The 15,808-nt window shown below is 41.7% G+C and overlaps 1 protein-coding gene across 1 annotated transcript in view; it reads right to left on the bottom strand.

The window, feature by feature from the left end:
• Myof (myoferlin) overlaps positions 1–15,808 on the bottom strand; it is a 124,590-nt gene that overhangs the window by 58,017 nt on the left and 50,765 nt on the right. Inside the window, exons 17-24 of the mRNA XM_090346244.1 lie at positions 15,696–15,734; positions 14,987–15,111; positions 13,280–13,396; positions 6,760–6,937; positions 5,524–5,648; positions 4,743–4,849; positions 1,679–1,871; positions 1,240–1,395 (exon numbers count right to left, since the gene is read on the bottom strand). Coding sequence (XP_090202370.1) covers positions 1,240–1,395; positions 1,679–1,871; positions 4,743–4,849; positions 5,524–5,648; positions 6,760–6,937; positions 13,280–13,396; positions 14,987–15,111; positions 15,696–15,734 — 1,040 coding nt within the window. The remainder of the gene's footprint in view (positions 1–1,239; positions 1,396–1,678; positions 1,872–4,742; positions 4,850–5,523; positions 5,649–6,759; positions 6,938–13,279; positions 13,397–14,986; positions 15,112–15,695; positions 15,735–15,808) is intronic.

The raw sequence follows: 15,808 nt of genomic DNA, 5'->3' as shown, positions 1-15,808 counted from the left end.
TTAAAAAAGAGCAGTCATCTACTGAGTTCTGAAAACCTAACACAGAGTTTCTCCTTCTTCCTCTCTCTCACCTTCCATGAACATTTACTTTTAATCAGTTTGCCTCCACCACAGTTGAGGTCAATTAAAATTATAGTTCTATCTTAAGCGAGATTTATTCTGCAAAGAGCACTTGAGAAGGGATAATCACTCTGATTCTATTTATATGCTCCTGATTAAAAAGCGAGGTGATTACTTATTACAACTTGGCACAGGATTCATTGTTTTAAGCTAACACATTCTCTCGATTCAAATTTTTCTTTTGACTTTAAAAAATTTTTTTTTGGGTACTTCTTCTTTTCCCTCAATTCCAAAGCACTCCATTTGGGGATTGGCAGGGGAAAAGATGTCAAAACATTCTGGTTTCTTCATTTCCTTCCCGCCTTTGGTTCTTTGAGTGTACACCCTGAGCAAAGTCTTGGGATGGGGTTATGGGTCTTACAGAGCTTGCAGAGTATCAGTGAAATATTGGATGCACATATAGCCTGCATCTTCTAGAAGAAAGAGCAAGAAACTTCCATCAGGAATTTCAGGGAATCCATTGCCAAAAACATCCAGAATTGGGCTGGGAGTTTGGCCCAGTGGTAGAGTGCTTGCTTAGCATGCACGAAGACCCGAGTTCGATTCCTTGGTACCACATACTTAGAAAAGCCGGAAGTGGTGCTGAGGCTCAAGTGCTAGAGTTCTAGCCTTGAGAAAAATCCAAGGACAGTGCTCAGGCCCTGAGCTTAATCTCAAGACTGGCAAAAAACAAAAACAAAAACAAAAAACCCAAAAAACAACAACAAAAAAACCCATCCAGAATCCCTGCCCTAAAGTAGTGATTGACCAAACTTCCAACTTAAGAGTCCATTTGGTTAAAGCAGCAGATTGCATAGATGTCCTATGCAACCTTCTCCTTTCCCCACAAAGACTCACTAGAGTCAAGGGAAGAAAGACATTGCTTGACATGAAACATGCCAGAAAGCAAAGCATTTCCAATGTTGTGATAATATTAAGATTGCAAAGACTCCTAGGCAGGGGTCTAATTCAGCGTAGGATGACCTCAGATCACTGCCAAAGACAAAGGGACCAGAACCACTAGCACTGGTCACAATGACCCCAGTCATAGACTGGATAGGAAATTTTAAAGCAACCCCTTCTTCAGAGCATACCTTTTGCTGGTAAGTATTTCACATTACAAAGTGAAGCCACACATACCTTCAGGAGAATGGTTTGGGTTTTCCCACAGTATTTCCCAGATGCATTTCCACCACTGGTGGAGTATAAAACCTGATGAGCAGGAATTCGGGCATAGGCCAGTCTTTTCTCCCCTCGAATCATCCAGATGATGATGTCAGGCATGCTGTTCTGTGGCTGGGTTCATGAATTGGGTGGGAAAGAAAACAAACGTAAAGTCTAGTTTAAGTGCCAGGGGACTGCAGATGCTATAGGCTAGATACTCGGGGTATCTCCTTTCAAGGAAATGTCTTGATTAGGGCTCTGTCCTAAAGACTCCAGGCTCCTGTCTGGGGCCACAGTGTGTGCATGCAGAGCTGGATGGCGGGGGCAAAACCAAAAAGAGGGAGGCATATACTCCATCCATCACCCTCATTCCACAGAACAGAATCCTACTTCCATGCCAGTGTAAAAGTCCTACCTCTTCAGTAAGTTGTGTTAACTTATCAAGCCAGTCTTCAATTTCTAACAAGGTAGACATCACATCTGTGGCTTCAGACCTCATCCTCACAGCTGCCTCATGTATCTGGAAGAGGTATCTGGTCCTCAACTTTTGGATCTGAGTATCAAGAACTGTGACATTAGATTTGCCTTCTGTGACAGGTAAGGCGTATCTAATAAAAAGGAAAAGAAAAGAAAAAGAAGAACTTGAAGAATCGCTTTCTAGATACATTGTACAGATAGGTAGAAATGTCTAAATAAGATCTTCCTTGTATAACCAATGTATACTAATGAAAAATATTTCAAAACTATCAAGTCCACTTCCGTTGGCAAATATCAGTGTATACTTGCATATTCTTCACACATTTTGCAAATCATATCCATCTCCTACCAGATTCTACATGCATTGCCTAGCTGAAGCTGCCATTACATTTACCTAGTCTTGGCAGGGAAGAAACTAGGATGAAAATACCAGTGCAAACCCTTAGGCTTGACCTGAGACCCACACAGTCACTAAGAAGAAAATCAAAATAACAGCGGCTTAGAGCTACTGGTCTTCCTTTTGTTTCCTAGAATCCAGAAGGTGGAGGAGGAGAGGAAATTAGAGACCATGAACCTTGAGGTAGCGTATAGGTGGGCCTCGGAGGGCCTGCTCATCCCGGGAAGTTACAGGAAGAGGGGGTGTGTGTATGTTTGTATGCATATATATATATACATATATATATATGTGTGTGTGTGTATATATACATACATATATGTACACATACACGCAGTGATATCAGCATGCCATGGAACTGATTACTTGCTTTGGTATGAATTGTGCTATCATTTCTGAGTTCTGTGGTCTTGACCAATTACTCTTATTTTTCCATGTTCCAATGTGGGACAGTAACATCCAACTTTTTAGGGTTGTTGTGAAAAGTAAACTTATTGACATTTAAAACAATGCCAACTGCATCATAAATAAATAATACTGTCATCATCATTGTCATTGTCATTATCATTATCTCATCAGCTTTGCAGAGGGGCCTAGGAGCTCCACAATAGAGCAAGACACATTTGTGAGTAGGCCAAATCCCTGCCCAGAATGAGACTCAAGAACTGATGACAGGCCACCGAAGAATTAACAGAGAATGACTGATCTGAGGCTCTGATTAGCCTCACAACAACAGCTTTCCTTTTTACTGACCTAGCTGGTAGGACCACAAGGTGAGGCTGCTACCATTTCCAGTAAGTTCTAATCACATTGGCCCATCTAGAAAGTCCACTCATTTGAATTTCACCCAGCTCCTTAAATGAAGGAAATTCTGGCACAGTTTCCCTTAAACACTGAATTTCCTGTTATATTTTCCTGTGTTTTTTTTTTTAAGATTCCTAGCTGATTCTCTGAAAACAGCTCATATCAGAGAAGTGTACCAAAAATGTTTGTTTTGTTTTGTTTTTGTTCAGCAAATTCTAAAATTCAGAGGTATTTTCCATATGAATGTTTTTAGTAAATGTTTCCATTTGGTTTCATTAATAGTTATGGCAATGCATAACTATTTTGTCCAGTTAAGACCCTGGATAAATAGATATTAAAGCTGTTAGTTCAAAAGTTACAGTTGATAGCTTTGGTAGTTAGGTGCTGGTAGCTCACATCTGTAATCTTAGCTACTTAGGAAACTGAGGATCAAGGTTCAAAACCAGCCCAGGCAGGAAAGCCCATAACATTCTCATTTCCAATTAGCCACCAAAAAGCCAGAAGCAGAGCTGTAGCTCAAGTGGTAATGAGCCAGCCTTGAGTAACAGCCCCCAGGCTCTGAGTTAAGCCCCAGTCCCCTATATATACACACACACACACACACACACACCCCTTGATAAACAGATACTGATTTTGAAGTATAGGACAGAAAGAGGCTGAGTTGGTAAACCCAAGTTCCTGGACCTCTGTTTTCTTATATGAAAGACAGAGACCAAGAAATGACCCCCCCCTCCCCGGCCCCAGTCTTTGGCTGTAGAAGAATTCCCTGATGGTATTGATTTTAATGTCCTGGCTACACCACCAGAAGACCCAATAAGTCAGGATGATTCAAGGCTTGAACCTAGTGGGAGAAAAATCTCCTCTGTTCATAGAAAGCACTCCGTATGCTTTTCTTTCAGAACTTCCTTGCCCATTGCTTTATTACTCAAAATTCAAAATGAGCTTGAAATGAATTATTTCCTCCTTTTGATTCCCAAGGGTTAAAAGATTTTTACGCTATGCATCCCCCATCACAGCTATACAAGGTCATTTGACTCAAGTCATGTTTACTGGTTTTGCCTAACAAGACTTGGCCTTGGTATTCATTAGGCATCCAGTAAGAAGTGCAAGATGGAAGGCTGCTTCTCAAAATATGTTAACCTGTTAGATTGTAATGAGTAGTAGAATTGATGCTCAGACCCAGGCACCCCTGTTTGTGGGAGTCAGGCTCAGCCTTCTTCAGGGCAGTTGAGCATCACTGGACTATGGGAAGGGTAGACAGGCCTGCTTCCCTCTCCCTCCCCACTCCACCTCAGGTTGCCCTGGGATGTACTTCCTGGAGTAGGGCTTGGGCCGCCTCAGGCTACTTTAGAATTGGCACCTAATCAGAGTGGAGCTTTTCCTGATGATGACTCAGAGACTCCTCCCTGTGAGGGCCTTTTAATAATCCTGAATAGTTCAAAAGTGTTTTTCAGACAAATACTTAGGCTCTCAAAACTTAAAAGCTCTTAAAACTTTAGAATTTCAGGAAGGAGGGCCTGCCTGGAATGTTGAGATAAATTTAAGGTCATGGTGGGTGCCAGCGATGCTGGGGATGCTTGAAATCCTAGTTACTTAGGAGGCTGTGACCTGAGGATCATGGTTCAAAGCCAGCCTGAGCAGGCAAGTCTGTGGGACTTTTATCTCCAGTTAAGCACCAGAAAACTGGAAATGGTGCTGTGGTTCACAGGGATACAGCTCTAGTCTTGAGCAGAAGAGCTCAGGGACAGCATCTAGACCCTGAGTTCAGGATCCAGGACTAAATAAATAAATAAGCCCACAATACCTTGTATCTTCTATAACTGCATCTATCAGCTTCAACCACAGTTCAGCCAACTGGTTTGCAGGAATTTTGCCTTGGATTCCTGATTTTAGAGCTTCTATATTGGATTGCTGAAACATTTGGAAAAAGAGGAAACAATTGATCATTGTGCTTTATACCATTATGCCCAGCGAGGGCTTTATTTTTATTATTGAAGAACAGAGTTCCATATTTCTCTTGGAATAAACTGCTCATCACACACAAATTGTGGCAGACACAGTAGGTCCCTGCTTCCTCCAGGCCCTTGCCTTTTGCATTCTCCTCCCTTTTTCACCAAGAAAATGTTAAAAAAAAAAAAAAAAAAGAAAAGAAAAGCATCTGCTTGCCCAGGCATATGACTGAATTCCCCAACTTTCTTGTGATTAGATGTGGCTACAGATTGGACTCCGACCAATGGGAAGTGAGCAGAAATTAAGTGGGTCTCTTTGGGGCCTGTTTCAGGAGGGGGAAATCTTGTCTCATCTTTACCTCTCTTTTCCTTTCATGTAGACTAGTGGGCGGGTGTTTGCTACTTCATGGACAGAGTTAACTCCTTAGTAATGTCAGAGTGACAAGAAAGAGCCTGGCTTCCTGATACCACTAAACTTCCAGACAAGCTTCGGACTATTCTTTCTCAACTGTTAAAAACCATTCCCCTTATCTGGTTGACCACTGTAGTGGAGCTCCTGGGTCACAATAGTCTGTCATCCTGACTGCTGTATGAATTTACTCAGGAGAAAAGGAAATGGAGGAAAGATAAACTTACCAGGCGTTCTACCATGACTAAGAGCATGTTCACTGCATCCAGGCGATGACTAATATCCTCCCAGTAGGAAGTCAGGGTGACAACCGGCTTTGTGTGGGCCCAAGGTAGGTAGTAATAGTAGTTCCCTGCCATGGAGCACTGGGAGTTAGTGAACACTGGACACTTCAGATAGACAATCTATTTATTACAGGTGTGCTGACTGTGCTACTGATGACTCTGCATGCTTGCAGAATGGCCTCAGGTAGTCTGTTTTGGGTGCTGGGAATCAAACCTAGGTTCTTCCATATACTAGGAAAGTGCTCTGCTACCAAGTTATACTCCAAGCCTTAGACTAGCTAGCTATGTACTTATGTTTTGCTGGTCCTGGGGTTTGAACTTGGGGCTGGAGCACTGTCCCTGCATTTTGCTTTGGAACCAATGGAACCACAGCTCCTCTTGTGACTCTTTTGTAGTTTACTGGAGGTAAGAGTCTCACAGACTATCTTACTGGACTGCTTTTAACCAAGCTCCTTAGATCTCAGTCTCTTGAGGAGCTAAGATTACAGGGGTGAGCTACTAGTATGCCTGGCTTGGTTATTTAATTTTATTCAGTTAATGCCCTATGGCATTAGAAGGTTCTTTCTATTAGAAGGTTCCTTCTATGCAATAGAAGGCTCTTTCTATTTACCTCTTTTGAGAAATTTCCCTTAGTAAATAGTACTCTAAGGAAAGTCATCTAAACATCACTAATTATTACATAACATGCCAGAAGAAAATACAGATGGCATCTGAGATCAGACTGAATATTGAATATGTCTGTCCCTGAAGAAATGTTATTTTAAATAAATACTTTTGTTGTTCCTGTTCTTTGAAAGCCTGAATGGGGTTTGAGACTCCTTAGAATCTCACTGTGATTAAAAACAGTTGATATTTCCCAGGGCATTTTGTGTTTTAATACAGCTTGTACAGAAATTAGAATAAAGTTATGGTAATCTATTGGAGTATTTGGTCAAAATTCCTCTTTTTCTTCTCTATGCATTTAGTCATTTGTTGTTACTTCTCTTAGAGTGCCACAGACTTTCCTTCTATTATAATTAACAGTCATCCCGCAGTATCCCTGGGGGATACCAAAATGCACAGGTGATCAAGTCCCTTACATTAAGAACCTATGTATAGCCTTGCATGTGCTCTAAATCATGGCCTGGGAAGACCCCACTGTAAACACTCACAGGACAGAAAGCTTACAGTCAATCTTACCATCAAATACAACACGACTATACTGAGTTGTGGATGCCAAAGGCTTACAGGTTGCGTCAAACTTGTTGCCATAGTTCCCAATACTGACTTCAAACTGAATGGCCTCACCAACATCTTGCAACATGGTGGCTGAATGAAACACCGCAGATAGGCTGTACTTCCGCCTTCGCTGATATTTCTATATAGTACAAGGAGAGTAGACACAGGTTCAGTAAGATTCCTGTTGCCCTTATTTACATCTAATGGATGTAATTCTGTGTGTCTATGTACCTGACTAGGGCTTGAACTCCAGATCTCTCACTCTCACTTGACTGGGATTATAAGCCACTAACGACCAGCTTAGTAGATGTAATTCTAAACCAAATTAATTAGTACTGAATTAAATACCAGTGGAGAATAGCATCGGGTTCAGCAGTTCCCTGCACTGGTACAAATGAACAAAGACAGAAGTACTGGGATGCCCATTCTTAATGCAGTGGAATAACTGTGAGACAAAAATGCAAAGAATACAAATGGCTGCAGGCCACTGGTTCAATGAATTATGTTACAGCCATAAAACAGAGTAAGTGTTAAGACCAGTAGCTTAAATAGTAGAGTGTTTGCCTAGTAAACAAGAAGCCCTGGGGTTGAGCCCCACTCTAGAAAAACATATATATATGAAGTATTGAGGGAGGATATTTGGAAAGATTTTACCAATCCAAGAGGGGGAAGAACTACTTAAATTTTCAAGTCCACTGAAATTCTCCAGAAACTTGAAATGACAAAAAATGAGCTTCAATGTAATCCAGGAAGCAGCACACAGGTGGTATCCAGCAGAGATTTATTTAACATAGGAAGACAAAGCAAGGTGAAAGGAGGAGACTCAGCTACTATCACTTTCTTACAAGGAGTCAGAAGGTGGGAGCTGAGTCTCAAAGGGTTTGTTTTGTCCAGAATATTGGTATTTTATAACCAGAATGGACAGGATTTTATTTCAGAGCTGATCACCTGGATGTATGGAACAGTTGCTCCCACTCAGTCCTGGACACAGAAAGTCTAGGTTGGCTTTATGACATGAACATCTTTTTTTCTTTCTTTTTGGCTGGTTTTGGGGTTTGAATTCAGGGATTGAGAGCTGTCCCTGGGCCTCTCTACGCTCAAGGCTAGAACTCTACCACTTGAGCTACAGTTCCAATTCTGGCTTTTTCTCAGTAGTTTATTGGAGATGAATCTTAAGGACTTTTCTGCCCAGAATGGCTTTGAATAAGGACCCTCAGATCTCAGCTTCCAGAGTAGTTAAAATCACAGGTGGGAGCTACCAGCCCAGTTTGGATATGTGTTTTTTTATGATGATTTTTAAAGGTGTTTTTCTTGGCCAAAGATTTGTTCTTTTTTTAAGAAAAGGTATTTTCTATTCTTAGATGTAATTATTCTACTAGAGGCAATATCTCATTTAACAACTAAAGCAAAGAAGAGAGAGTGATGGAAAGAATGTAGCTTTGTAGATTCTTGAACAGCTAATTCAATTTCTTACTGTTCTAGTGATTTTTTTCTGCCTTCTTTCCTAGTCTGTCTCAGCTCCTAAAGTCAATGTAGATTTTAATAAATTTTCTAATGTCCTTGTCTGCTTTGAGGCTAGCCTGCCTCAAATGTCCTGGAAGAATTAAATAGGTTCATATGTATATTTCAATTTTATTTTATTTTGCTGAGGTTGAATCCAGGGCTTCATACATACCACACAATCATAAAGGTAGGTCCCTAGTTCCCAAAGATGTATATTTAAAGTGAACTCATTAAATACACTTTTAATATTGGCATATGCATGAAGGTCTGAAAGAATATAACTCAAACTGCTGATCCATGCCTTCGTTGCACACCCATGCCATGAACTTTATTCAATAAAATGAATGATAATTTTGGGTGGGTCTTCCTGTTGGCATGTGGCAAGAATGTGGCCAGATTTACAGAAGTAAGCAGATAACCACTTTAAAAACTTAAACAAAAAAACTGTGCAAAAAGCCTGGGTGGGGCCAGGAGTTTGGCCTAGTGGTAGAGTGCTTGCCTAGCATGCACGAAGACCTGGGTACCTCAGTACCACATACATAGGAAAAAGCTGGAAGTGGTGCTGTGGCTCAAGTGGTAGAGCTCTAGCCTTGAGAAAAGTCCAAGGACAGTGCTCAGGCCCTGAGTTCAAGCCCCACAACTGCCAAAAACAAAACAAAACAAAACAAAAAGCCTGGGTGCAGTGGCTCCCACCTGTAATCCTAGCTACGCAGGAGGCTGAGATCTGAGGATCAAGGTTCAAAGCCAGCCTAGGCACTGAAGTCTGTGAGACTCTTATCTCCAATTAACCACTAGAAAAGCAGAAGTAGCGCTGTGGCTAAGAGGTAGGGAGTAGCCTTTAGCTGAAGAGCTCAGGGACAGCACCCAGGCTCAGAGTCCAAGCCCCACATTCAACTGACACAAGCACACACACACACACACACACACACACACACACACACACACACCTGTGGAAAGTTCATGCAATAAAATTGACCAATCAGGTATACAGTTCAATGGCATTCATGACATTCATATGGTTTTGCTATGATCACTACCAACCTGAGAATCTTGGTCATGAAAAACTGACATTCTGTACTGATTAACCAATAGCTTCCATTCCCTTCTACACAGTGCTGGCCACCATCATTCTGTCTCTCTCTGATCATTCTGGGCACTTCACATAAAAAATCATGTAATCTTTTTGTGGGGGAAGGCAGGAAAGGCTTGAACTCAGTGGCTGTGCACTGTCCTTGAGCCTTAATACTCAAGGCTAGTGCTTGACCATTTGAGCCACAGCTTCACTTCTGGTTCTTTGGCGAGTAATTGGAGATAAGAGTCTCATGGGCTTTTCTGCCAAGGCTGGCTTTGAACCATCATCCTTACCTCTTAGCCTCTTGAGTAGCTGGGATTACAGGTGTGGGCCACTATTGCCAGTAATCGTGCAGTCTTCATCCTTTTTTGTCTAGCTTAATTCACTGAGGGTATCTTCAATATCAGCTATATTCTAGCAAGTGTCAAAATTCCTTTCTTTTTCACCAAATGCTATTCCATGCGATGAGTACCCCTGATTTTGTGTATCCAGGCATCTACTGATGGACTCGTGGACAATCATGAATACTGCTCTGAACGTGTGTGTACAATGTCCACTGGAGTTTCTGCTTCCAATTCTTTCAGGTTTTATACTCAGAAGTAAAACTGCTGGGTAGCTCTGCAATTTTAGAGGGGCTGTTTTTAAGAATTTCTAATAATGACCATCTATAGCTTATGGGTGTTTAGAAGTGGAAAGAGAAAGATATATCATCATTATGAAGCTGCCATCTTGGTTCAAGGAATATATATATATATATTGCAGAACAGAACCTTCCAAGAAAGTTTATGTGGGAAATCTCTTTGAGCATCAATTTTTCCAAAAAATCATTCTAAAGCATTTGTCTGCAGCTTTTGCTACCCCATTGACAACCTGGAAAGCTTTATCCTTGGGTACTGGATTTTAAAAGCTTCCCTAGGGTGAAAGGGAAGATGAGGGAGGAGTCTGATTAAGAAGTACTGGACATGGGGCCAGGGAGTTTGACCTAGTGGTAGAGTGCTTGCCTCGTGTGCTTGACACTCTGGGTTGATTCCTTAGTACCCATACACTGAAAAAAGCCGGAAGTGGTGCTAGGGCTCAAGTGATAGAGCGCTGGCCTTGAGAAAGCCCAAGGACAGTGCTCAGGCCCTGAGTTCAAGCCCCAGAACTGGCAGAAAAAAAAAAGAAGAAGAAACACCAGACACATACATGGCCATGTTAAATTATAACAGCCTTGTACAACCATTTGGAGTTTAGAAAATTAGAACACTGAAAAGCTTCCAGGTCTCAGTACATTGTCATTTTTTTCCAGTGGGAGAGCATGGAGGAATTTAAGCTATTTGTTGGGAGCACTGTTTAAATTACTCACAATTAAGCCCCACCCTCCCACAGCCTAGGAATGTAGTAGACAAGAGGGTTTGCGCTTGAATTGTGTAAGAATTTGAAAAGCAGGACATTATTTGTATTAGTCAAAAATTACACATAGGATCTTTCTTTATATTCCACTTAGAATGATAGAAGAGAAAGATCTAAAAATAGGAAACATAATAAAGGTCCCGTTGGAGCCCAGAAGGAAATGATGGATGTTTAAGCCAGAGCCATCTATTAAATCGGGGGGAAGAGAGAGTGCATAAGGTGGCTGGGGATGAGGATGGGGGTGGAAATATTGTCTAAGACCAGGTCCACCAGGCCCCTCACACCCCCACAGGGACCAGGATTCCACAGAAACTCCCAGCATGTTCTCATTTTCTGTTACTCACGATGACCCTGACAGGACCTCTCCCTGGAGAGTCTGAGCTCTGAAGAGAAAGATCATGACACCAGGAGAGTGGAACACACTGTCAGCAAATTACTAAAGGTTGAGCACCCCTTGGACTACATTGCAAGTCTAGACTTTGCAGTTCTAGGAGGAATACCTTTCTGGTTTCACAGGGAGCCCTGGCATTCTGATTAGGGCAGCAGAGCATTCTGTGAGTGATAGTCCTTTCCCACTTCCTCTTGGTCCCCCTGGGACTCAAAGAAGTGAAGAGAGGACCCATAAGTATCATTTAGGAAAAAAAAAAAAAACAACAACCCAAAACACAAAAAACAAAACCAGATCTTCAGCTTCTGTTCTGGTCCCTCCCTTAATGGCCTTGGGGCAAAACTGCAGCAGCCAGTGAAAGTTAAAGAAGAGAAACTAATCTATTGAGCTCAGCAGGAAGTCTCTTTGATGGTGTACTGCTCTGCACATGGTGACTGACCAGGGCTTTCTGTAGGTGAGGTGGCTGAAGGTGGAGTTTCAGGGATAAATTTGGGGAAGTGATTTCTGTCAAGCAGGATTCTGAAGTGGGTAACTGTTTCAAAGTAGCTGTGAGCACACAGGCCTGGGACTTAAAGGAGAGGGACGGACGCCAAGGAGGGAAAACAGGAGCCAAAGAAAGTGTCCGAACTTGCTCCCTTAGGTCTGTTTACTAAAGATCTGCAGACAACCCGCAGAGCTGGTGGAAGAATGCAAGTGTTGCTTCAAGCAGTATTTACTGAGCCCTGAAGATGGGGGCCAGACCAATAAGACACCCCAAGGAAATGTTGGGTGTTCAGGAAGTAGAATAGAAGTTCATAAAATACTCAGACTGTGTAAAGCCACAAAAAAGACAAGGAAAGAGGAAGAGGTAGGACATAAAGAACAGATCATAGATACACAGGAAAAAAAAAAGAGGCTAGGAGTCAGCAGATGTCAGAATAAGGGAGTGTTTATCCACACTCAACCCTCCCCTACCAGCCTGACTCCTTCTGTGGAAACCCTGTTGTGCTTCCTGCAGGGCAAGAACCCATGGCCAAGTCGGAAGCCAGGCCAGCTCTGCTCCAGGGACATGGAAGAGCACTTGGCTTCTTGGAGATCAAGTAGCCTTTCTGCTTCAGCCTCTCCAGCTCTACCAAAAAGTTTGTTATTCACATATGACCCAGGATACAGAACCTTTAGTGGGAAAGATTATGACCACATTCCAGAGGGACTACATATACCCAGAGTTCAAGCCCCAGGACTGGTACAGGGAGGGAAATAAAAGAACAATTAAACCATTCGTGTTACATTTAAGAATGACATTATGGTCTTAATTGTATTGTGATAGCATTTATATGTTTGTATGGGGAAAGGGCAGACGAGGATTAGGATGGTAACATGAAAAAGAACTTAGTAATTCTTCTTGGGACCCCAAAACATCAACCTGGGTTTCTCAGAAAGTAAACTTGGAAGACTTCCTTACTTGAAAAAAGAAGGGGGCTCATAGCTGTTGTGGGCCTTAAGTAAACATGCCCTTATAAATAGTGAAGCCTGGCTGGGCTCTGGTGGCTCATGCCTGTAATCCTAGCTACTTAGAAGACTGAGATTGGAAGATTGAGGTTTGAAGCCAGCCAGGGCAGGAAAGTCCTTAAGACTCTCATCTCCAATTGGAGCTGTGGCTCAAAGTGATAGATTGCTACCCTTACGCAGAAAAGCTCAGGAACAGAACACAGGCCCTGAATTCAAGCCCCATGACTAATAAAAAAAAATAAAGTAAATGGAGAAGCCTGAAATATTGCAGCTGCCTGTGACTGTGGAAATAACTAGTGGTTGGTGCCTATACTTTTGAGAGGTGGTGCTTATTAGAGCTACCTTCTAATGACCCACATTATCAGGGCATTTAGTTCTTGCCAGTTTTCAGCAGGGTATGAATGTCTCAAAGGAGGAAACAAGCCTTCTTACCCTCAGAAGACTGCTGTGGATATACTGAGAAGGCTGCACAAGTTACCAGCTTTGAGAAAGTTCCTTCTCCAACTCTATCCTGAATAGCTCTTCAGACCTTGAATGTCCTTTAAGGGTCCATTTGCTCACAGTCTAGTACCAGCTATTCTACTTCCAATGCTCTCCAGTACCTTTTTCCATACCATGAATTATACTCTAACATTTACCTCAACAACCAGCAAGTCATCATTTGAAATGGGTTCAAGCATTTTATCTGGTGGTGTCTTTTCAAGGAAAGTGCTTAATTCAACCAAGATCCTGCCTCTGTAGGCAACTCCTTCTCCCTGCAAGGCAAGAAAGAACAAAGGGTTATTCCTCTAGGTGTAAGCAATGGCAAAAAAGAACTTTCTGGTTAGGATAAATATACAAATTAAACACACACACACACACACACACACACACACACACACACACACACACATATATATTCTAAAGGTCCTAACCTTTCTAGTTAGGATAAATATATAAATTAAATATATATACATATATTTATATATATTCCAATGGTCCTAACTTCTAATATAAATCAGTTAGAAACTCTTGCAGCTGGATTTCAGAACTTTAAAATTTTTAATTGTTATTATAAAGGTGATATATTGGGGGGTTATATTTGCATATGTCAGAAAAGAGTACATTTCTTTTTTGACAGTGTCACTCCTTCCCTCACTCTCTCCCAGTTTTTCCCTCTCATCTCCACCCATAAACTGTACAGTTAGTTCATTTTCAACATGGAGTCCAGTGTGTATCATTGCTGCATCTTTCACCCTTTTTCTCTGCATTTCAGATCTTTAAAATTTGAATGAAGAGCGCTTAGAAAGGATACCAAAGCAATACTTCTAGATCCTGTTGTGGCAAAAAGGGATCCTACCTCTGACTGAAGACTGAATTTAAGAAGTCATACTCTAGCTGGTACCTGTGGCTCACACCTGTAATCCTAGCTACTTAGAAGGCTGAGGCCTGAGGATCATGGTTCAGAGTCAGCTTTGGCAGGAAAGTCTGTGAGACTCCAATAACTACTCCAATAAAGTACTCATAAAATGCTGCAAGTGGAACTGTGGCTCAAGTGGTAGAGCACTAGTGTTGAACACAAACAAGTTTAGGGACAGCTCCTAGGCCCTAAGTTCAAGCCCCAGGACCAGCAGAAAAAGAAAAAGAAAGAAGCCATGTATTTGCACTGTGCATTTGCCAGCATGGTCAGGTGAGAGGTGAGAAGGGGACATGATGGGGCTCTAAGTCCCCCTTTTCTGACTTCAGCAGACAAATTCTACATATATCTGTGTTTACTCAGCTCCTTATCTCCACTACTCAGAATATCCAGGCCTCCCCTGGGCAAGGTAAGTGTGTCAGGCCTCAGAGTAAGCAGGAAATAATGGAAGAAGGTGTTCTGAGTCAGTGAGCTATGAGGGAAAGCGTGGTACTCTTCCCACCACACCCAGCTGGGTTGGCATAACATCTTCCAAAGAGGAAAGGAGGGACTCCAATTCCACAGCTGTCTACTGGGCATTTCCCAGCTCTGGGACCCTATGTTCTCATGGATGAAATGAAGATTGTGGATCCGATTAGGTGTAACAGAGTGTCTCTGCAGACATGTTACTGGCAAATATTTGGGGAATTCTTGGAGCTTGGAATCCCAAAGCATCCCAGGGTCAGTATTGAATGCTGGAGTATAGAAGTTGGGAGCAGGGATTTTTAATCACACAAGTTAGATGACCTCTAGGATCTTTTTCTATTCTGAGTTTTCATCTTTAACATTTGGTCAGTCATACTCTGGGTATGTATATGAGAAGGAAGGGGATGCCCCCTAAGTATACTTATCTTGATAAAAAGGAATCATGTTAACCAGTGCCTGACAGTAGCAACCTTAATTGACAAACCTTTCCTGTGTTTAGGTCATCATAGGGGTCTGGGAATCCGGTGTATTCTCTGGGGCTCCCATAAAGGTTCAAGTAACAAGGTCCAAACGTTGGGAGAAAGCCCACCTCTGTTTCTCCTGTATTTGCTGAGAGATAACATCAGCATTAGATTCCAGGCTTTAAACATTCTCTGGAAATAAAATATTAGTTATTAGTTAAATAGAGGAGATTGAGTTTGTTGTCTGTTCTGTGAGTTAGCTGTATTAGTGAAATATAGGCACCTGCAGGACTTGCTGAATTTCATCTTATTGCAGAATAGTAAAGAAAACACTTTTAGCTGGTAGTGTAGTAAACTCATTCTTACAAAAAGAGAATATAATAAGATAATAAGATTTTCAACATAATCATCACAATTGATTTAATGTCTTCACATCTCTACTCCCTGAACATAAGCAATAACAAACACGGTTATATCTCACAAACAATTAATTGCAAGATTGTGTGAATCTAGGAGAAGACATGAACATATAAGCAAGCTCTGGTTAGCAAGGAGATTCTAAGCCTCACCATGCAGGAAAACAACACCACACTTACAACACTGTGACTCCAGTGAAACTACCTTTGGGACAACAAGTTGTTAAGGGAATGACTCCAAGGCAATCAATTAATAAAATCTTAGTAAGATGATAGTAGACAGAAAGCTCTAATAGCAAAATTGCAAAGCATAAACCTGAATATGATGCAGCCCCAGTTCCTGAAGATGAGAGATCTATGTAGTAAAAATGGTTGGTTAAAATACAAGACAAACAGGAGCATTGTAAAAACACGCATTGTAAAGTTAAC

The sequence above is a fragment of the Megascapheus bottae genome, chromosome 15 (assembly GCF_031878675.1).
Source record: "Megascapheus bottae isolate mThoBot1 chromosome 15, mThoBot2.hap1, whole genome shotgun sequence".
NCBI classification, from domain to species: Eukaryota; Metazoa; Chordata; class Mammalia; order Rodentia; family Geomyidae; genus Megascapheus; species Megascapheus bottae.
The sequence above is the reverse complement of the archived record's forward strand: the minus strand, read 5'-3'. Positions and strand labels throughout refer to the sequence as shown.